The sequence below is a fragment of the Brachypodium distachyon genome, chromosome 5, assembly GCF_000005505.3.
Source record: "Brachypodium distachyon strain Bd21 chromosome 5, Brachypodium_distachyon_v3.0, whole genome shotgun sequence".
In the NCBI taxonomy this organism is placed as follows: Eukaryota; Viridiplantae; Streptophyta; class Magnoliopsida; order Poales; family Poaceae; genus Brachypodium; species Brachypodium distachyon.
In genome coordinates this window covers 13,074,468-13,090,248 of record NC_016135.3, presented here as the reverse complement: position 1 = coordinate 13,090,248, position 15,781 = coordinate 13,074,468, and the positions used below count along the sequence as shown (strand labels likewise).

Genomic DNA, 15,781 nt, shown 5'->3' with positions numbered 1-15,781 from the left:
GTACTACGTGGCGTCGAAGTAAAAGAAAAACGAAAAAACGAAAAAAAAGGCAGTTCCGCTAATTAGGCAACTCTCCTGCCCTTCCGTTCAGAGCCTCCGTTCCGTGGGATGAGAACTGCGCCATCTCTGCTAGCTCGGCCGGCTGCCGTCTTTTTTCTAATAAATTTCAATACCTATTGATCGACCGACAGATCATCTGTCTAGGAGCGGCGACGAGTTGCCTGTACTCGTTCAGATTGACCAGCGACGCGACGTGCACCTCGGTGATCGGCGGCCAGCGGTTTGTTTTACGATTTGTTCCTCCTTTCGTCTTTTCATGTATCGCTTTCAACGCTTGATGATCGATCAACATTGCCGTTGATCGTGTGTGCATGAGCGATTACATTAGCTTGTCCTCGCTCAGATTGACCAACGCCGTGCACCTTAACGAGCAGCGGCGAGTGGTTTGTTCGACGTGCACCGGCTAGACGGCGAGCGACAACCTCAGATTGACAGGGCTGCAAATAGCTACATCTTCAACATCAGCATTAGCAGGTAATTATAGTATTTATGTAATCGTTTTTGCATCTTTCATCTGGTTTTATTGATGACACTTAGCATAATATCTTTGATGTTTTAGCTCTTTATGTTTTGTAGGAATGGATGATCAAACTGGTAGTGTTCATGAATCAAGTGACATGTCCATTTCAAGCGATGATGATGGCATTGAGCAACAAAAGAAAAACAACGTGGGAGTTGAAGAGAACCAAGGTGAACCTCAAGCAGATGTGATACTTGAAGATCCTGAATTAGGGATGACCTTTGATACTGAGAATGATGTGCGAGAGTACTACAAAAATTACGAAAAGGCTAAAGGGTTTGGTGTGACGAGAAGAAGCTCAAACAGAGATGATAATGGACAGCTAAAATATCTAACACTTTGTTGCTCTCGTCATGGTAAAACGAACAGCTTGGTACACAGGAAGGTGGTGCACCATCCAATGGGGAGACAACAAGTAAAATTATACTAAGTCCAATAGCTGTTAGATGTGCTGGACGTCCGCCTTCATTGAGAAAAGAGTCTAAGGTTGATAAGATTATTCGTGAAGCAAGAGAAAAGAAGAAAAAAGCCGAACAAAGGGAGAAGAAGAAAGCCGCACAAAAGGAGAAGAAGAAAGCCGAACAAGAGGTATTTCTACCAATATTTTGTTTCTTTGAAAATCTCTATACTTTTTTAAGTTTACTAATTTAGTGTTTATTTCAGACTCGTGCCATGAAATTGAAAAATAAAAGAAGCAATGCAAAAAGAAAATCATCTAAGAATGACATTCTTCAACAAGAGGAGATGGAACATGAGGTAGCTATTTTTGTTTCGTATCTATTTAACATCATCTATGTCTACCATGTATATTTATAAGTTTATGGTTATGTTCTCTGATACAGATTCAACAAAGTTCTTATTTGGATGGACGAGATTTTTGTAGCACAATTCAAGTATCTTTGTTTCTTATCTCTTTAGTTTTTAGTACATACTTGAGCATCCACGTAATTTTATGACTTTATTTGGAGCAGGAATCTTTTGACTTGGGCATTAGTTCTAGCAACATAAATCGAAGTATAACAACTCCACTACCGTATGAAACATTTGAGGTACATATTCTCCTCATATCTTTGCTTCTAATAAATACTTCGAGATTCAGATCATTTTATGAATTATTAATTGCAGGGATCAATTAACTTGGGCACTAGTGGCGAAATGAACCCAACCATGACAGCCGGAGTACCATATGGGGAAATTGAGGTATCTTTGGTTTTGGTCTCTTTATTATAATAAGTACTTCAACATCCCGTTCACCTTATGAATTTATTTGCTGCAGGAATCATCGGCCGTTATTATGCCCTCAATTATAGGAAAATATACAAGCATGTTGTTTCAAATTCAGCAAAGTTTTTCTGCTATATCCAGATCTCCACAATCAACTTTTGATGGAATTGGAGGGCTCAAAGATACGATGGATCAGAGATAAACATTAGTTGTGTTATTTAATGATTTTGGATGTAGTCCATTTTTTGCATCTGGCAACTGTAATGTATAATAACTATGAGTATCTCCTAGGCTTTATTGTTTAGTTGACATTATCTTCTACACACCAGGGTACCTTCATCTGAGAGGAGACCATCCATCTATTTGTTTCAGATCACGAAGAAGATTAGAAAATTAACATGTTCTTGTGGATTTCAGATCAAGCTCTATTTCACTGATTAGTTATGCTGGTGAACATGTATGTATCAAGCCCGGCCAAAGATTAGCATTATAATGAGAACAGTGCTAATGCAGACATATCGATATGGTGGTGGAAGGAGAGGGAAGCAGCTAAGCTAGAGTGATTGCTGAATTACCTCCGTCGTGTTCATACAGCAGGCACAACAGAGCAACTAAGCTCCTCCTCAATCGGCTGGGAGCTAAGAGGAAGAGGCCGAGCCGGGGGGGAGGTGCCCTCGCTTCTAACCTGGCTGCCAAGCTCCTTCCCCGCCGCTGCCAGTAACCACCGGGCTGCCGTGGCGACGGCGCGGCCTTAGCGGCTCAGCCACTGCTCCTTTCGCTGAATCTCACCACCCCAAAACCAAAATCTTCCCATAGCTCCGCTAGATGCCACCGCCAGTAGCCTCGCTCCCATGCGCTTGATCTGGGGAAAAGTGGCTCGACGGGGAAGGATTGAGGGGGGTCGCCGGGGAACCGAGATGGTCGCCGTGGGGGAGGAAGCTGAGCGGTAAGACCAGACAAGGAGGGGAACTGGGGATCAGGAGAGATGGCAGGATGAGACAGAGGCGGGAGCGAGGCGCCACGTCTGAAGACCCGTCAGCGCGTAAAGTTTCCGTAACCCATGGCGTCCGTAGGTGTAGCATTACTGGGTTTGTTTTCCTTCACTAGCTTCTTCTTCCCCTTGGTCACCAACCTCGTGCCCACCAACTTCGATTGTTGGGGACCTTCAGGAGTAGAGAACACCATGGAGATCCACGCGCCGGTACTACGGAGCTTACTACTCCCAAAGTGGACGATGCGAGTCAGAGTGTGATACACTAGCTTGAACAAACAAAGAGACCTTACAGCTCGTTTGGCACCCATCATTTGAGCATAGAATTGTAGAATTTATTTTGAATTCCAAAAAACAACTTGTTTGGTTGGCACAGAATTAGCCACGGGAATTCAATCTCAAATTACATGGAATCACATTATAACTAGCCTTAATTCCTATCTAAAAGCCATCATTTCTCTGGTTGTCTCTCACTTTTCAATTCCATGTGGTAGACAAACATGATTTTTCAACCCGGAATTCAAATTCAACCAAATAAAATTCTATCAAAAATTGGATTTCATTTCATTTTGATCAAATGAAATGAATTCTTGATTGCCAAACGAGCTGTTACTGTTTCTCTCCAATAGGAGCATCTGTGGAGAGTACAACACTACAGCTGCAGCTCAAATCTGTCTCCAGTGGTGTTGATATGCATTTGAAGAAGCAAGCATTCATAAAAAAGCAGAAATCTGTAGCTAGATCTGTTACGAGCTACTAGTGGCGAGATTCCTAAAGTGACACAAATAGAGAAATCAATTGGGCTCGATGAAACGGGGCATGTCCGGTCGCCGGACATGATTACACAGTTAAACCTGCGCCAATTGGTTTATGAAGATCTGAAGTACGCGGGAGGAAGCAATTGAGGAATACATATAGGCTGATGTATCATTCCGACTTAGCCATAATTTGAGAAAAATGGGGACAAACATTAAATGGGTAATTTGTGTCACAAGTTTGCTTAAATGGGGTAAATTCTGTTAAATGAAATTTACCCCATTTAGGCTGACGCGAGCAACAAGTACCTGGTATGTAAATGTATGGGACAAGTACGTACGTACGTGGCTCCAGCAAGATCGATCGAACGTACTTACGTTTGTCAAGTAAATCCCTAAGAGTGAATTCCACGACAAGTTGAAGGATTTCAGCATCACGAAACGCTTTCCGTAAAACAAAAACTAACGACACGCTCTCTTGGGCCGAAAGCCTAGTGAAAACACAACTGTTTCCATGTCTGAACAGCTCAGGCAGGCCACGTGCGAAGCCCTTTCCTAAGGTACATTGCTCAGTGAATTTCAGCCAACATTGGCTCTTCCGACTTCCGCCCCAATTTTACCTTACCTCTCGATCTCTAGGTCTTTGTTACCTCCATACAGACCGATGACCCAAAATTCTAAGCACAATCAATACAGAAGTCACGTTCCTCAGTGTAACGGGTGTACGATACTTTATTCATGCAACTTCATCCAAAAGATGAGAGTATAAAACGACAATGTGAATATACAACCATCTCTACACCATTGCTTCCAGACCCATCGAACACGATACTACTGGAGTATTGGGTGCCACACCCTTAGCACGGCCGGTGGGAGGGCCTCCACAATGTGTGCCAAATTGAGATGCCAAATTGCCAATTTGGCTTTTGGCACCGCAAGTCTTCATTGTGGAGGCAATGCCAAAATGAAGATTTGTGGAACCGGAGCAAGTAGCTGCTCCGGTGCCAAATTCGTCGAGAGAATAAAATATACGATCAGTTGGCTCTCTATCTTCCACCTCGGGTGCCATGAAACCATAGCGGATATGCCCGAGACCGAGCAGAATAGATGGACGTCAGGAAAGTGCTAGAGCAGCATCACCGCTAGATGCTGAAATGAGAAACATCGCAAAGGATATGGATTTATACTTTCAAGGATGAGATGCATGGAGCAGCAGCTTTGGATGTTGAGCTCGTAGAAGTAGATGGAGACAGGGGAGCAGGGAGCATCAGATCGGGACGAAGAGGTCGCCGCTCGGTGCTGGACGGCCTGGTATGCGCTTGATTTTCCTTGATGCTTCCTTGTGATTTGGAGTCGAATAATTGGGAGTTGATGAGGTATCGAGATGTAGATTAGCAATATGGGGATAAAAGAATGCGGGTGAGGATATAGGAAAACTGCCGGTTGAGATTGAGAAAGATGGGAAAAGTGGAGAGGGGTTGTTGCAAACTTGAGGTTGTTTATTCTCAGGTGGGTCCCACCCTTACACATTTGGCATTACCTACACTGGAGAGGAAAGAAACATTTAGCACCGGTGCTACACTGAACCAACGTGGCAAATTTGGCTTTGGCACATTGTGGAAGCTCTCAGAGCCGGCCAGAATGATGACCTAATATTTCCTCTTTCAAAAGGATAGTACTCACTCCGATTCAAATTTCTTTTTTTAGGGGTCCAATTCAAATTACTTGTAACAAATTTGTCTACACACGCATGTATCTAGACACGTTTCAGTACGTAGGTGAATGAGATATCTAGACGAAATTGCAACGAGTAATTTCGATCGCAGAGAGTACAAAATTTCCGAGACATACGCTCTTGCAGGCCAGGTAAATACTACATATCCACTCCGGTGATTCATCAGCTTGATCATACAAACTGCTGCTGGAGGGTCTTGCGGTGCGGCGCCAGCGGCGGGCAGCCGGGGCATCTTGGACGTGTACTCGGCCCCCGCGGGGCTGACGGGCTGTCGGTGGTTTCCGTGATGGTTTCCGTCCGGATGTACTGCTACTGCATGTATCACACATATGCATGCACATCAATCATATGTAAAAGAGATGTAAATCGAGTACCCACAACTTAACTTGCATCAATATATATTAGGCTAGCTAGACGAGTACTTAATTAATCTTTGTTGTATATATAGGACCTACATATACACGTACCTTGGTGGATGGCCACCGAGAATGGCAAAGGAGCAGCATATGATGGCCAGGATTGCCACGGCTGCTGCTGCGACTTAAGAAGAAGATCGCTCCATTAGCTATGTCTGTAGTGGTGGTACAAACCGGTAATGACTAATGAAGCTTCTACGTGGCAAAAACAACAGTGTAATTGTGTGAAGTCGAGCAATGCTAGCTTGTTCAGGACTTCAGGTGTGTTTGTCTCCGTGATAATCTGCTAGCTTAGCTGTGCGGCGCTTCTATATACGGAGTACGTGACAACACAACAACAACGGCAACAGTGTGGTGAGATACCGAGATGCATGCAAAAAAAAATGATAGCAAGGCTGTAAAGACTAGAGCATACTGGTATTTTTGTGAAGTGAGCAGGCCGACCTGTGTGCAGAGGATTTTTCCTCATACTTTCATGCGTAGAGATTCGGTACCTGCAGTACTGCATTGCACGAAGACCTACCGGTTACTCGTCCTGACGCATGGATCCCGCATGCATAGTGTATATCACTATTCACAGTTTACCAAGTCAAGTCGTCGCTCCAAGTCAAGTCAACTGGGCCGGACTCACTGGTCAAAAAAAAAAAAAAACTGGGCCGAACTTGTCCGTGTAGAATTATGCCAACGTTGCAATTGTTTTTCATTGATGCTCAAGTGTATAATTAACAGGAGGTTTGCCCACGACGCATAATGCATGTACAGTACATGAGAGGTTTTTTCCAATTCTCAAAAAAAATGAGAGGTTGTTTCCATTGACAGCAACTCTAAAAACCTTGATAAACTGTACTCCCGTCCTTGTGACAACATAAGTACATAAGTAGACAGACAAGAACAATCACAGATATGCAGCCAGTACGAACACAAGGAGTCCATTTTCCTTAGAATTCTCCCTCGGAAATACAAGAACAAAAGCTACAGAAGTTCCGAAAACACTCTTTGGCGCTCGTCCGCGTCGGGCGGACGACTTGCGGCAGCTTCTCTCCGATTCCCCCTTTCCCTTTTCTCCGACAGCGCGCCGCGGAGGGAGAGAGTGCCCTTTCCCCTTCTCTAAACGCACCAGCACCGAGCGATCCCCTTTTCCCCTTCTCCTCCAACTCTCCAAGGCACCAGCCAGCGCTGACCGCCGCTTCTACCCGCCGCAGGTTGCCTTCGGGCCGTCGCTCACCGCAGGCCGCTCTAAATTCCAGCGGCTCCCTCGTCCAAATTTCCCTTCTAATATTCCCCAATCCTCTGTATTGTTTGCTGCCAAATCGGACGCCGCCTCCCTGCCCTTGCCCTCAAGGTGACGCCTCAAGTAGGCTGCAGCGGCGCAGCTTCCCTGTCCTCTCTTTCACTCTCTTGGCGTCGTGCCATGTCGTGTTGTCGCGCCGCTGCTCTGCAACCCATCGAAGTGAAGAAACATCAAGAGGAGAAGGCTCTCTCTCTCTTTCTGTCTCTCTCTCTCTGCATCTTCTTAGCCCCATTAATTTCCGAATGAACTAAACTGATGCGAAGTATGTGGTGTTCGATGTTGATTGGAGATCGATCTCACTTTTTTTTTCATTCGTTCACTTCTCAGTGTAGCACTGGGACAGCCGGAGGGGAGGAGGTGGCTGAGGGCTTGTGGTGCCCGCAGGCTGCATGTCAAGGAGTTTTAGCTTGTCTTTAATGAAGAGCTTGCACTTTAGGAAGAAGATTGTGAGCTTTTTGATGGTCTTAGTTCCCTGGATGAGATCTATTTTGTTTTGCCTTCCTGTTGAGACCTTACATGTGACATGTTTGTTCCGCATATTCCTATATGGAGCCACTTGTGTTTTCCATTGCCAATTCACGTAACAAATGCCCGTGTTTAACTTCTAGGTAAACAATCTTACCATCTAGTGAAAGTGATATTATATAGCAGATGATGACACAATTGTTGTTCATGCTTGCAAGATAATAGAATTGGTTCAAATAGAGTTGAGATGAGTGAACAGCCGACAATAGTTGGAATAATGTTCAGAAAACATAACAAATTTATGCCTGCTAGTATTTTTTACCCCACATATGAAATTAATAGGAATGGCAATTTGGTTATGCTTGTTTAATGACCTTCTTCTATTGTTATCTCAGATACAAGGCAAGCGTATTATTGTGTTATGAGGTGAGAAAAATGTATGCTCTGTAGATAGAATGTTTTAGAACGCCAGTGCTTTTGGTGGTTAGTGTAGAGACATGGTTCCCCATGTTTTTCTTCCCATTATGAGTTTATGACTGCATTTCTCTTTCATAGGTCTGATGTAGCCACTATAAGCTCCTTAAAAAAAATTAGGTCACTAGGCAATGTTCCATCCTTCCAAATGCCCATCTCATGGGTTTTGCAGCAACCACCACTTGAATACCTGATAGGTTCTTTGGGGCTTCGGGTTCTCTGAATACCACTAGTATATGAATTGGCATTGGTGACATTTTTGCAAACATGGCCAAAACTTGAGATTGATGAAAGTGGGGAATCTTTATTTTGTACGGATTTAATCGTTTGCAAAGCGCGGATGCTATGCTTACTGAATAATTGGGCGACGTGAATAGGAGGAAGCAATACATAAGAACCGTTCATTCTGCACATGCATGCATCTGCACAGTATAGGTCCAGATGTTTATTTTTCCATTTGTTTAGTTAAAATGTTAAATTACTTGCACCCAAGAAAACAGAATGGTGCCACAATTTGGGTGAATGATCGATGCATACTTTTTACAATGGAATGTACCACTGCTTTCTTTGTTAACAATGGCTGAAAGGACAAGATGAAACAAAATGACAATATGATTGCAGGGCAAAAAGGTTACACAGAAGCTCCACCGAGATCAAATTGGGACCCTCAAGTACCATGGAATGCGAAACATAGTCAGGTTGCCTATTTGCTATTGGCTATTGCACTCACAAAATGACAGTGATTGGTGCCTAGCCCTACCTCCCATTGACAAAATGGTATATCTGCTCTCTTTTTTTGTGCACCATGCCACCACATGATTTCTGCTAAACACATTAGCACTGTCCATTTATTTTTGCAGTTTTTGTATGCAGCCAAAGCGTAAAGTTGCAGAAGTTTTGTCAAGGCATTTTATATCTTATTGTCAATGCGTCAACCTTCTGTTTTTGTGAAGGCATGCATATATCCTTGTGCATTTTTTAGTTTTACTTTTGGGCAGAATGAGTGCTGCAACACAAATTAGAATGGTTTTCAGTTACGATACATGACTCAGGATGTTTGGTGTAGAATGATACAAATTTATTACCTGTTTTTGTTGTGATGCAACAGAAGCATCATAATATTGGTTTTCATCAAAACAGGGCCTTATAATATTGGTTTTCATTGAAACAGGGGTAGTGTTTCAATCAAAACAGCATCGTGTGCATGGAAGATTTACGGGGCGTCTAGCAGTGCCGACCACAAATCAGAAGGGAGTGTTGCAGATGTCATGGATCGCAAGGCTTGCTTTGTGTCACTATTTTCTAGTACTCCTACTTTGTGTCTGCACTTAATTAGTTTAAAGACACACTTTTCATTTTCTACCCGTTTCATATGACATGCCTACTTTTTGTCGGAAATAGAAGCTTTTATAGATCTCGGACTTAGTTGACTAATCATTTTGATCAGTGCTAAATTTTGAAATACGCGCCTGACTTTATAATAATGAGCTTTTTAATGAACACATCATGTGCTTTTAATGTTCTAAAAATGAGCTTTTTTTATGATGCCATGATGAATTTTTTTTGTGAACAAGTCTCCTAAATTTCCTTGTTTTCTGAAAATCCATGAGCTTTTAGCATTCTAGATATCAGCTTTTAAGGATCCCATGACAAGCTTTTAACGAACGCATCATGTGCTTTTAATTTTTAAAAATCCTTGAGACATGCTTTTCAATTATTTTTCTAAGTTCTTGATGAGCTTAGACAATCTCCTCATGATCTTTTAACAATGAGCTTTTATTTTCTCCAAAATCCGTTGTGCATTTGAACTTTCTACTGATAAACTTTTTAACAACCACATGATGAGCTTTTAATGTTCTAATGATGAGCTTTTTATGATCCCACGATGAGTTTTTAATGAACAATTTCAATTTTTTTTAAAATCCTTAAGCTTTTAACGATCTTATGATGAGCTTTCAACATTCTAACGATGAGCTTTTAAGGATCCCATGAAGAGCTTTTAACGAACTCATCATGTGCTTTTAATTTTCAAAAATCCTTAGACATGCTTTCAATTATTTTTGCTAACTTCATGATGAGCTTTTTACAAATAGCATAATGAGCTTTTAATGATCTCATCATGAATTTTAACGATTTTCATCATGATCTTTTAACTTTTCCAAAAACCATTGAGCTTTTTAAACTTTCTAATGATGAGCTTTTAATGTTCTAATGAGGAGCTTTTTCATGATCATACGAGAGTTTTTAACGAACAAGTTTTGTACATTTCATTTTTTTTTTGAAAATCTTTGAGCTTTTAACGATCTTATCATGAGCTTTTAAGGATCTCATGAAGAGCTTTTAACGAACTCATCATGTCCTTTTAATTTTCAAAACTCCTTAGACATGCTCTCAATTATTTTGCTAACTCTATGATGAGCTTTTTACAGATAGCATCATGAGCTTATAACGATCTCATCATGAATTTTAACGATTTTCATCATGACCTTTTAACTTTTCCAAAAACCATTGAGATTTTAAATGTTCTAATGCTGAGCTTTTCAACGACCCCTTGATGAGCTTTTAATGTTCCAGTGATGAGCTTTTTATGATCCCAGGAAGAGTTTTTAATTAACAAGTCTTGTCATTTCTTTTTTTCTTTCAAAAATCCTTGAGCTTTTAACGATCTTAAGATGAGATTTTAGCATTCTAATGATGAGCATTTTTATGGATCCCATGATTAGCTTTCTAACAAACATTGTGCTTTTAATTTTAAAAATCCTTGAGACATGCTTTCAATTATTTTTCTAAGTTCATAATGAGCTTTTGATGATCTCAGCACGAGCTTTAATGATCTTATCTATTATATATCTTTTTTAATGAACAAGTGTTGTACATTTCAAGGAACAAAAATAAAAAATCCTTTAGGTGTGGTTTCGATTATTATTCTAGGTCTGTTTTTCGCGAACTTCTCATATAACTTAATTTTTGGGAGCTCTATGTAAATTGATTATGAAAGCTTGAAATACATCATAACAACCAGATCTACTAAAATTTGTAAGGTTATGTCAAGACTTTAAAAGTTTGAATATTTATCATGAAATGCATCAAATTCTGACATAAAAAACTTCTTATGTGACTTCTAAAATCTCGATATGATTTGAAAGCATCTAGTCTTTTTTATTGAAAGTGATATTCCCCACCCGTTTAATTCCCTGAAAACCACGCTCCCAGAAAGGGAAAAAAAAAAAGCCCAACAGCAGCACTTTTCTGTTGTACAAAAAAAGCCAAAATAGGAAAAGAGAAAAAGGCTGAAGTGGGCTTGTAGTCATTTGGCCTAGCACGAGGCCCAGGACGCTGACAAATTCAGGAGCGAACGTGAGTACAGGACCAGACGGAGCGTGGGAAGGAAACTAAAAAAAGGAAGTGAGGAAGCGGGAACTGTGACGCCGCGGAGCGCGCGGGAACGGCGCCATCACGGATGACGCGGAGTCTGGTCTGAATCATCCGCCAGATCGCGAACTGGCGGAGCTCTGCCGATTAGCATCCCCCCAGAAGTTCGGCCTCACAAAAGTGTCAGAACTGATAACCGCCGTGAGCGACAAACTGTGGTTACCAGTATCATGGAACGAACATGCTAACATTCATACATATGTCTGGCCTAGAGAAGCTTAGTAACAGCGGACGGAGTTCTTCGGCCTTGCTTTCAGTGATTGATTCTGCGAAATATACTGTCATCAGATTTAGCACTGTTGCCCAACTGAATAACTTTTTCACAAGAGCAACTACACATTCAGTTCCACTGAAGTCGTGGATTATTTCCACTTCTTCGAGGCAATTCAGCACAAGTTCATCGGTGCTCCAGTTTAGCGGATGATGACAAACCTTGATGGGCATGGAGTTCGTTCCTGAAGCAGGGGATATATGTTTATATCACCTAGTAAGTTAAATGTTTATGACAAAAATCAAAGTGATATGAATATTGAAATTATTAGACACACTGGTAGCTTTGACATATAATACCATCGACAAAATTTACAACAGAAATATCACCTACAAATTAGTTTGATGCCAACTCATTGCAGAAACTTTGGTGATTTTTTGAGGAAATATACAAGTACAACTATCATCCCTATAACATTCAGACAAATCATCGATTATCCATATTTATTAAGATCTCAGTGAAGGGAGAAAGAAGGGGTCCCATTTCATTGCTACAAAGAGGAATTCATACATTTGTCAAGTTATTCTTGGACAGACTATCAATGTTTGAAAATTAAAGCTACTATCAAGTTCCTAAATGACCCAAGTATTATGCAATTTTGTGAAAGATGAAGAGCAAAGTATTGCCATTGAGAGCTAACATAAGCCATATTTAAGACATACACTTACGGAGCAACGCACAAATACCAAACAGAAATCTAGAATAGGGTGCTTAGCAGTTCAAACTAACACCAACAGAGAAATGGAAATGCATATTAGAATGTTGTCAATACAACTTCCCACATAACTCAAATATCAGAAAAACAACTAAGGACAGCGCTACCTCTAGTGGGCTCCCTGGAAGAAAATCAAGATCCAGCCTTTGTATTCTAGGACACCTCCTGAGAACATCAAATGAGCTGCTGCAAAGGAATGTCCATATGCAGTTATACCCAGCGCCAAGAATATAAAGTTAGGGAGCCGGGGGATGTCTTCCATCGAATATTGGTTGGTACCAATTTCCTGTAGATTTGTAGGAAGTCATAGAAAAGGGTGCACATAACAAGTTCATCAGTTCACAAGGACATGTCAAAGCGAAACAATTAGCTGAGATATTTTGTGGATGTATCAAGTAACAAGTTCATCAGCTCCCTCATTATATGTTAGCTGAGAAAAGGGTGCCATAACAAGTTCATGAGTTCACAATGTACTCACCGGCGGAAAGTAAAGAACAATATTAAGAGAGTCGAGGATGCGCTCGAAGTGCCGCAAATGCTTCATGAGATGGTGATTGTTTGCGGAAGCCTCTACGTCCTCTCCATCTAGAACAGATAGTTCAATGCCCAGCCAATGGAGATGTGTCAACTTGCCTAGTTGAACAGAGCTTGGATTGTAGGCAACCATCCAGTCGAGCAACATGAGCCGAGGGGCCGAGATGTTTGCGACCGGCTCACATGGATTCGGAGCATTGTCGAAGCAATTATACACTTTAATCTCTCGAGTGCCGGTGCCACTACGGTGAGCTGCTGCAAGTCATGGAGACCCCACAGCTCTATATGCTCGAGAGATTCCGAGTGGATTGCGAAGTTGACCTCCAGACTCCGGACAGAACGAACGTAGGGGGTCTGCAAGGATGGGCACCTCGGGGAGGACACGGCATCACCAAGACCATCGCCATGTAGCTGAATGCCGACCAGATAGAGATGTTTGAGGCGGGCGAATACTCCGGAAGCCGGCAGGGCGAGGGCGAGGAATCCGAGGTCGAGCGCAATCGAGGTGGCTTTCTCGAAGCAGGGCAGATCGACGGCAGCTCCGGCTCTGTCTCCGACCTCCTCCCGCCGGACCACCAGGAGGAGCAGGGAGCCGGAGAGGCGGCGCGCGGCGGCGTGGAGCCAGGCCGACACGGATCCAGGAGAGGCGTCTCCGGTGGCGACCTCGAGGCGGCGGAAGTCGAGCGCCTCGTGCGCGGCGAGGGCGGGGCCGATGCGGTGGTGCTCGATGTCTTCGAAGTTGATCTCCGGGAGGAGGGCCCAGAGGCGGCGCCAACGGGGCGCGAGGACGCTTGTGCGCGCGGCGGCCGTGGCGTCTTCGAGCTTGACGAGGATGTCTATGAGCACATCGTCGGGTAACGCGCTTAGGCGGTCCTCGCCGCCGCCGTCGTCATCCATGGAGGCAGAGACGGATTTGCGAGTTGACGAGGAATGGGTTTGGAGTCGCAGATAGTGGTGGGGGAAAGCGCGGCGGCGAGCTCTATTTACCGAGTATGACGCATGCTTTGAAGCACCATGCAGCAAGGACCACTCCCTAAGTTGATCACCTTGATGACTGTAATAAGGCAAGACTTGAACCTGCTGAAGATGGAGATCCTGCGCCAAATAAATAGCCTCCCTGCACCTCCAGGCTCCAGAGTTGCCGTGCCGGCTCCACTTGGTCTTCAAATTCACCGCCGAAGCTCCCTGGAGGCTGAAAGACACCATTGATGTCTTTGCAAATCACCCTCACAGCACCACGCGCAACTGTCTTTGCAAATCACCCTCACAGCACCACAATTAAACATCACTTGGAGGATACACGAAACACGAGCCTTGCCGCACCACTGAATGAAGCGTTTCTTTCATTTGTGCGGATAGTTGTCGGTATTTGTGGTGCCCTGATATAGGCCAATATAGGGTTTCGATCAATATAGCTCATAGTTCTTGGCAAAATAAATAAATAAATATATATAGCTCAGGAGGCGTAATTCGATATGACCTCCCGGCGTAAGTCATCGGGTTTCTAGGGCCCCGCGACTTAAGTCAGGCCCCTGTAGGTATAGCCCGCCGTAAGCCCATATCTAAGCCCTGTATAACCCCGTAGTCGCATACGTATTCGTCTACGGCGTCGAGGTAACCCGCCCGTGAATGTAAATAGGAAAAAAGAAAAGGAAATGAAAACAAAAACAGAAACGACCGGATCAACGCCACGAATCGCGCACGCGATACATTCTCGGCTGGCGATTTCCAAAAAAAAAATCATGTGGCGGCCGCCATCTGCGATTCTGTCCGGCGGAAGAGACCCGACACCACCTTGCCATCCTTTTACACAGATCTCCATGAAAACTCCGGCGGCCGGACACATATCTCGACGGAGTGGTCTCATTCGACCAACCCTGCCGTGGTTCCCGCCTCCTCCGTTCGTACGAAGGTAATGCCGTGCTTTCATGCTATTGGCGTCCACGCCAACCTCATGTAGGTTAGCCTAGCTAGCGCTATAGTTTAGCTCCGCCACCCCAGTAGCCACCTACACATTCTGGCTTTTTCATTATCAATAACATCGCAAGTTCATGTGGTTGTGCAGTGCTGAGGTATGGAGGACGACAACGGATACGCGGGTGGGGATTCTAGTTCGGATAATGAATCCACGTCGTCTAGTCCTAGGAATGGGCCATTTGGTGGCGAAGGAACCGACTACGGAAACGTGAGGCTTGAGCATGAATTAGGTGTTGATCATGAGCAGGCCAATCCTGCTGATTCGGACTACATGAGCGATGTAAGTTGTATACCTCGTTTCCTATTCATACCTGAAGCGACGATAAATACAAGGAACATGACGCCAAGTTATGACGCGTATGTTTTCATTTCTTTTTACAGTCCATGATGGGCTCCGGCGATGAATATGAATACATTGGGGATTCGGACATTGACATGGGGCATGAAGAAGACCCTGAAGAATCAGAGGTTATTACGAGGTCCTATTCGGGAAGCACAAGTGAAGTACGTTGATCAGCTGTTACATGATTTAATGATATCGAGACTTGTATATGTATTTCACAGTGTGTAGTTGCAAGACCAACTTCAGGACGAAGAAGCGGGAGACTGCAGTTTTAACATGAACATTGAACTTGACGAAGATTGGCGTGGTAGATACCGTCAGATAATGGAGATGTTTTTCTATTCGGAAGATGCTGCTTACAGTTTCTACAACAACTATGCTAAATAAAATGGATTCAGCATAAGAATAGACAAGGTGAAACGAACCAAGAATGCTCCCAGACAAGTACGCTTAAGGCGTTTTGTCTGTTCGAGGGAAGGCAAACGTCATAAGAGGTACTTTGCCAACCTGGGAGGCCGCTCGCAAAGGCTAAGGACTGAATCTCGATGCAACTGCAAAGCGCATCTCGTTGTGAAGCT

The 15,781-nt window shown here is 43.4% G+C and overlaps 1 protein-coding gene across 1 annotated transcript; it reads right to left on the bottom strand.

The window, feature by feature from the left end:
• Window positions 1-11,603: 11,603 nt before the first annotated feature.
• Window positions 11,604-14,360, bottom strand: LOC100829982 (putative F-box/FBD/LRR-repeat protein At3g49030). The gene is made up of 3 exons (XM_010228827.3): window positions 12,828-14,360; window positions 12,457-12,635; window positions 11,604-11,818 (listed from the first exon to the last, which is right to left on the bottom strand). The coding sequence occupies exon 1, from the start codon at window positions 14,087-14,089 to the stop codon at window positions 12,983-12,985; it is 1,107 nt and encodes a 368-aa protein (XP_010227129.2). The 5' UTR covers window positions 14,090-14,360; the 3' UTR covers window positions 11,604-11,818; window positions 12,457-12,635; window positions 12,828-12,982.
• Between the last annotated feature and the right edge of the window lie 1,421 nt (window positions 14,361-15,781).

Bases quoted from the DNA above. Each gene is read 5' to 3' on its own strand.
- LOC100829982 (XM_010228827.3), bottom strand. From the start codon at position 14,089: ATGGTGTCTTTCAGCCTCCAGGGAGCTTCGGCGGTGAATTTGAAGACC.